This window comes from Mercenaria mercenaria, unplaced genomic scaffold, assembly GCF_021730395.1.
Source record: "Mercenaria mercenaria strain notata unplaced genomic scaffold, MADL_Memer_1 contig_164, whole genome shotgun sequence".
NCBI lineage: Eukaryota > Metazoa > Mollusca > Bivalvia > Venerida > Veneridae > Mercenaria > Mercenaria mercenaria.
The window spans coordinates 37200-44909 of record NW_026459632.1 but is presented as its reverse complement, the minus strand read 5'-3'; the positions used below and the strand labels follow the sequence as shown (position 1 = coordinate 44909).

The following is a 7710-nucleotide window of genomic DNA, read 5'->3' as shown; positions in this document are numbered from 1 at the left end:
GTATTTTGATAAATCGGGGGCAATATCTTTGTTGGTCTCTCTCTCTCTCTCTCTCTCTCTCTCTCTCTCTCTTTCTGTGTGTGTGTCTCTGTCACGAAACGTAAACATATCATATCAATAATTCATATCTTAATTGATGTCTTTGAAACTCACATACTTTACTCTTTGTCATATTACCTTTACATATCAATGTCATATTACCTTTACATTGATATATAGACATGTTACCATGACCTTCAAGATAACTTTTTCACGGTAAGACACTTGGCAATTTTCCTATTTATCAAATTAATGCTAATGAATGATTCATTTCTTTATATATATATATTTGAAACTCACACATGCTTCTTCTCGCTTAAAAATATGAACTCGGTATTCAAGATAACTTATTCGAGGCCAAACACTTTTACCATTACTTTTTCGTTTCTTTGCCCATTACATTTGTAAATAAACATTTGACCTTGGTCTTCGTTTTGGCATATTTATACGTCAAGCACTTAGCTCTTTTTCCAGCTTCATATTTCAACGAGGGCATTGTGCTTCAAAAACACATCTAGTTTTTCTTAGTTTTCTCATATACTTATAGTCAGTTAGCGTACTCCATGCCCCACCTACCAAATATTTTATTTTGTTGTGGCAGCAATGTTTCCTTATCTAATTTTCTGATTAACTGTTTTAACTTTGACAAAAAATGAAAAAGAACGTGTTAGTGTATTTATTAATTACAACGTAAACAGAAATATATATAGTGAAAGTCAAAATCGTAGCATGATATTTCAAACCGAATTATTGTATATTGTTCCGGACAAAAATTTAGCCTGTGTATGTGAAAAAGTTTGACCCATCAAAATATTGTTCTAACGCCGAATTATTTCCCGTGTACTAGCAGTAAATTTATACGGGCAAACACGGTTCTTGCAACTGAAAAAAAACGAAATGAAAGGTTCTATTCAAAAATATTATGTTTTACGTGCAGTTTCTTTTTAAAATAAGGAGGAAGATAGTGATATCGAAAATGTTAAAAATCGTTATTTAGACAACTGCTTTACCACTTAGAACCATAGAATATTTTAAGTTTCAACTGTCATGCCTATACTTCAGTACAATACAACTTCTAATTCCACCTTTAATATTTTTTCTCAATTTCTTTAAAAGAGTTTTTATGAATGTAACCATCGCTGTTCCTGCTTGTGGAGATGCAGCCGATCAACTGATAAACCCCGGTCGTAAAATTCGCAAAAAAATCCAACAGATATAATATACTTTTAGTAACACACGTCGGGGTTAGTCTTATTGAAACAGCATTTGTATTTCAAATTAAATTTTACAATTCTCACATGATATTTACCTGAATCGAGAGATTCCGCCGCCATTTTGCACCCCTGCATACCCAGGGTATCGCCACCGTGGGTAACATTTTTCATTATTACTGTCTTAATACTTAACCAATTTTAACGAAATAAAGACGAGTGCCCGCTCATAAGAATACTACACCCTCGGCTATAAAGCTTGGGCTCCTGAGTTTCGTAGTTTTTGTGAAAAGTGCAACGGCGCATTCTGACGGAAAAAATGCAACTGCTATGTAGGGGGGCATTTTTATGAAAATGACTAAACCAGCTATCCCCGTGTGTTTCAAGAGACGGCTTGTAGGGCGGAACCGGGCTTGACATGTTCCAAAGCTGTTGTAGAACTTTAGCAAGTGAAATCGCCAGTTTTCGGCAATTCAGTGCGATTGAAAGGAAATGCTATGTGGGGGAGATGTTTTCATAATGTTATGTGGGGGAGCTTTTGACATGTGGGGGTGACTTAACTGGCTGCTAGGCTGCTAGAAACTTGAAACTTGATCACAATACTGCTATGGCCTTTGGAGAGTGCATTTTCATACGACACCTAGATATAAAGCTATAGGTGTCATAAGGGGCCTGGATCTATTATACTAAATTTGGCCATAACTTGTTCTTAATAAGTACTTGATCGATTTGGCTAATAATCAAATAACAACATTGTTGACAAGACGTTCAATTATATTCTTTAATATTTGACCATTTTATAACCATGCAACCCCGAGTTTTACGTGCAAAATAATTTGATTTTGAACGATCGGGCAGTTTGTCACTACCCACGGTATTATACGATAAAGATTGTCTTCATTTAACGGAGAAAATGCTTCACGACCTCGTTTACCACCGGTGCAAATGTCATGTGAGAATTGTAAAATTTAATTTGAAACACAAATGCTGTTTCAATAAGACTAACCCCGACGTGTGTTACTAAAAGTATATTATATCTGTTGGATTTTTTTGCGAATTTTGCGACCGGGGTTTATCAGTTGATCGGCTGCATCTCCACAAGCAGGAACAGCGATGGTTACATTCATAAAAACTCTTTTAAAGAAATTGAGAAAAAATATTAAAGGTGGAATTAGAAGTTGTATTGTACTGAAGTATAGGCATGACAGTTGAAACTTAAAATATTCTATGGTTCTAAGTGGTAAAGCAGTTGTCTAAATAACGATTTTTAACATTTTCGATATCACTATCTTCCTCCTTATTTTAAAAAGAAACTGCACGTAAAACATAATATTTTTGAATAGAACCTTTCATTTCGTTTTTTTCAGTTGCAAGAACCGTGTTTGCCCGTGTAAATTTACTGCTAGTACACGGGAAATAATTCGGCGTTAGAACAATATTTTGATGGGTCAAACTTTTTCACATACACAGGCTAAATTTTTGTCCGGAACAATATACAATAATTCGGTTTGAAATATCATGCTACGATTTTGACTTTCACTATATATATTTCTGTTTACGTTGTAATTAATAAATACACTAACACGTTCTTTTTCATTTTTTGTCAAAGTTAAAACAGTTAATCAGAAAATTAGATAAGGAAACATTGCTGCCACAACAAAATAAAATATTTGGTAGGTGGGCATGGAGTACGCTAACTGACTATAAGTATATGAGAAAACTAAGAAAAACTAGATGTGTTTTTGAAGCACAATGCCCTCGTTGAAATATGAAGCTGGAAAAAGAGCTAAGTGCTTGACGTATAAATATGCCAAAACGAAGACCAAGGTCAAATGTTTATTTACAAATGTAATGGGCAAAGAAACGAAAAAGTAATGGTAAAAGTGTTTGGCCTCGAATAAGTTATCTTGAATACCGAGTTCATATTTTTAAGCGAGAAGAAGCATGTGTGAGTTTCAAATATATATATATAAAGAAATGAATCATTCATTAGCATTAATTTGATAAATAGGAAAATTGCCAAGTGTCTTACCGTGAAAAAGTTATCTTGAAGGTCATGGTAACATGTCTATATATCAATGTAAAGGTAATATGACATTGATATGTAAAGGTAATATGACAAAGAGTAAAGTATGTGAGTTTCAAAGACATCAATTAAGATATGAATTATTGATATGATATGTTTACGTTTCGTGACAGAGACACACACACAGAAAGAGAGAGAGAGAGAGAGAGAGAGAGAGACCAACAAAGATATTGCCCCCGATTTATCAAAATACAAGTACGAATCTGAGCGGACGGAGTTGACAATCTGTTCTAGAGACATGTACCCAAATGTGTCCGTAGAACAAGGCATTTATACATGTTTACTTCACACCCACCTTCAAAATGAAAAATTCTTGAAAAGGCTTTTTTTCTACTGAGATAATTTCTATCCATATTATATATACTTTATATATCAAATGATCATATCACCGCGTGCCTCTAGCAGCCTAGCAGCCAGTTAAGTCACCCCCACATGTCAAAAGCTCCCCCACATAACATAATGAAAACACCTCCCCCACACAGCATTTCCTTTCAATCGCACGGAATTGCCGAAAACTGGTGATTTCACTTGCTAAAGTTCTACAACAGCTTTGGAACATTTCAAACCCGGTTCCGCCCTACAAGCCGTCTTTCGAAACACAGGGGGATAGCTGGTTTAGTCTTTTTCATAAAAATACCCCCCTACATAGCAGTTGCATTTTTTCCGTCAGAATGCGCCGTTGCACTTTTCACAAAAACTACGAAACTCAGGAGCCCAAGCTTTATAGCCGAGGGTGTAGTATTCTTATGAGCGGGCACTCGTCTTTATTTCGTTAAAATTGGTTTAGTATTAAGACAGTAATAATGAAAAATGTTACCTGAATCGAGAGATTTCGCCGCCATTTTGCACCCCTGCATACCCAGGGTATCGCCACCGTGTTACCTGAATCGAGAGATTCCGCCGCCATTTTGCACCCCTGCATACCCAGGGTATCGCCACCGTGGAATCCCTAAACTGACATTCGACGCTTTTATTCTAGATATCACATATTTTTTACTTTCATATTTACGAAACATTGTTTCGTAATTACGAAATATTATTTCGTTTTTACAAAATATTATTTCGTTGTTTACGAAATAAAAAAAGTAATATCTAAAAATAAAAGAACAGAATATATTATTTTGTATTTACGAAATAGTAAGTCGGAAAAAAAAACGCAATAATATTTCAAGTAGTTACTAAATGATATTTCGTATTTACGTACCTTTATTTCAGGTATTACATTCCTTTTTCGTTTGGTAATTACGAAGGTGATATTTCATTCAAATACATTTCGTGGAAATAATTCAGCGTAAAACCACATTAACATTTCGTATTTACGAAATAATATTTAATGACTATGAAATATTTTTTTCGTATTTAGGAATTATTATTACGTTTTTTTACGAATTAAAAGAAAAGAAAGAATGAAATATTTAAAATAAAAGTGTCGGATGTTACTATAGGGGCTCCGTAGATTCTGATAAATGATATTACAACAACAGCAACAACAATTACTTTTATTTAAATCAGGTCACAGTAAATAACAGTATAATGACTGAATAAAGTAGTTTAAAATAAACTTTGGATGTTTCCTTATCAATAGTTTTCTTTAATGAGCATGGGGACAGTTATTTTGTCACCAGCAAAACATATTTATAATGAATACACACAGATGAAATTATTTTGCAAATAATTACAGCCTATCGCCTTACAATTACGGATGCACAGAAAAGTAAAGTTCATGTTATTTGAAATTACATCTCTGTAAGAGAAAGGTAAAAGAAAAATAAGTGTCAATTTCTCACTAAAATCGCACAGTATTATGGCGTTTCTAGTTTTAGCAACATGTAAATAAACAGTAGCACTCTCTTTTATACAGAAGCCCTCGGAGTATTTAATACTCTAATAATTAATGCAATTGTGACAGTTAACAAAACTGCATGTATAAGAAATTAGACATATTACGTATTTCTAATATTTAATTTTAAAATCATGCATACTGAAAACGAAATGAATAGTATAGCGATCTGTTTTTATGTACGATGAACTAGAGGCCATTTATGATAAAAATCTACCACTGACGACTTTCAATTTTGCGTTTCAGAGCGGTACAATATGTTTAGTTTTGTTGAATTCTAGAAGTGCTAAGATAAGGTCAGCTAATCGAAGAGGAAATCGTCTCAATGTATTTTAAAAGCATATACTTCCGTTGGGTCAAAATTTCACAATTTGAAATTTTGAGTATGTTTGCGAGGTTTAATATTCGCGAAATTGTAAAAATGGTATCCTACTTGAAATTAAATTAAGCTAATGGTGAATATTTACGCTAGGATTAATTTTCGCGAGATGTAGGGCCTCGCGAATATAGCGAAAATTAAACCCACGCAAAAATGTCTGCTTTTACAGCATTGAAAAGCAACAAATACATAACATACTAAATCCGACAGTTACTTTATAAAAGCATTCTTGCCTGTAACCTACTTTTATATATTTCAGATATTTCATCAATTGATTTTCCTGTAAGCCATAGGGATACACAGTCAGGTACTACAGTTAAAAATAATTTCTTTTTATTTGTTAAAATCCTTTTATCCTTAGAAATTTTGTAATTTGTAACAGTTAGATGTTCAGGCTTTAACCACGAGTTTATATCAATATGATCAAGTTGTTGTAGCATTATTACGTTGCGTTGGTTTTCTACCTCATCCCTCCATTTTTCATAAAATACACTATTTTCTGGATTTGTGACCCTGTAGGAAACACACTTATACAATTTTGGAACACTTAGCATAACAGTTCCGCCTTCTCTTAAGCAGTCAGAAAGGAAATTTATGACATTCTGTTTCTCTTTACCGACTACTGCACCTCTTAAAAGATTTCTCTCGGGGATCATGTAGTTTGGAAAGTGGTTTTCCTCTAAACAGCATTTTATAAAATGCAATGATTTCAATAATAGACTAACTAAATTGTCTGGTGAAAGCTGTTCCGGATGTGTTCCTTCCACTATCCAGAAAACAACATTCTTTACAACATAGGAAGTTAATGCTTTACATACCGGGTTTAAAACACTTTTTGCCACTAGTTTTAGTAAAACGTAAAGTTTTATTTGAATATCACTTAGACTCGATACTAATTCTTTTTCGGCAGCAGTGTAACAGATGCGCCATTCCAAATTTTGGTTTTCACTTTGTTTATCCCCGACAGGTACAATATATCCTTCCATTTCTGATATTTCCTTTACAATTTCAACTGAGGGCCAGTTATATAACCTCCTCCTATTAGCCCACTTAAGTAAAATGTCACTTCCATAGAAGTACACCGAATAAACAGTGTCTCTTTCAAAACAAGAGTTTCCTATTTGCACTGTGTTTGTTATAGCAGGACCATTTGTTGTACGTATATTGGATTCAATCCCATTTTTTGTGCTCATTGGACGCATCGTATGAATACCATAACAGCTGCTTCTGAATTTTGCACTAGATACGTAAGGATAATTTGCCACAGATTTGTACCCGCATATGCCAAAGGAAAGAATGGTAGATACTTGATGTTGATTTGTTCCGGGTATGTTTGTATAAAGTGCCTTTGTGTAACCAGGAGGGGTATTAGTATAATCAGTTTCCAAGACAATGAAGTGTTCACTCTCACTTCCTTGGTCCAGACAGACTGCGTCTTTAACTACAAACATAAAATCTTGATCACTCCCTGACAAATAAAGTCCTTCAGCAAAACTGCCAGCAGGTATCATTCTCAAAGACTGTTCGTAACAGCTTTCAATTTGACAGTTCATCTTTTTAGATATCTCTTCAGAATGTCGAAAACGTGCAGTTACATTTTCTTTCTTGAAACCAAAGTTATCCAAGATAGAGAAGACCAAAAGTGATAAATCTTTATCAGTTTTGCCAGCCAAAATTTTCGTAACTCGGGTGGATTAAATATTTTCTGAAAAAAGGCGAAGTGTGTTTATGAAAATATGGAACTTTGGTACATTGCAAAAAGAAGTTTTTCTATATATATTCCCACCTTCACTAAATGCAATATATCATGGCATAAAAACATACATAAGTTTATAATAGCTTAATCATATTTTTAAAGTGGAATTTTCAAGTAAAAATCCAGTTTAAATAAATGTTTGTATAAAAAAAGGTAGAAGAAATTATAGCTTTTAACCCAATGTACCAAACTCTTCCTGTTACCAGTACGAAATAATAAGTTTCCAAATATAACATTTCTTATTTTGACTGGGGCAGTCTTTTTAGGAAAAGTCAAACGGCACGCAGGAGTTGCTTCCCTTCAAGTTCAGAAATCTCTATTTATAGGTAAGGGAGATCACTGCAAAGAAGATTGCAGAAAATAACTATATTTTTATTAGTCCAATTTCGTTTTTTCTAA

At 33.8% G+C, this 7710-nt stretch overlaps 1 protein-coding gene across 1 annotated transcript; it reads right to left on the bottom strand.

Moving 5' to 3' along the window:
* Positions 1 to 5770: 5770 nt before the first annotated feature.
* On the bottom strand, positions 5771 to 7191 carry LOC123544391 (uncharacterized). The gene has a single exon (XM_045330465.2). It carries the CDS (start codon positions 7106 to 7108, stop codon positions 5771 to 5773), a length of 1338 nt encoding a protein of 445 aa, XP_045186400.2. The 5' UTR covers positions 7109 to 7191.
* Positions 7192 to 7710: the final 519 nt, after the last annotated feature.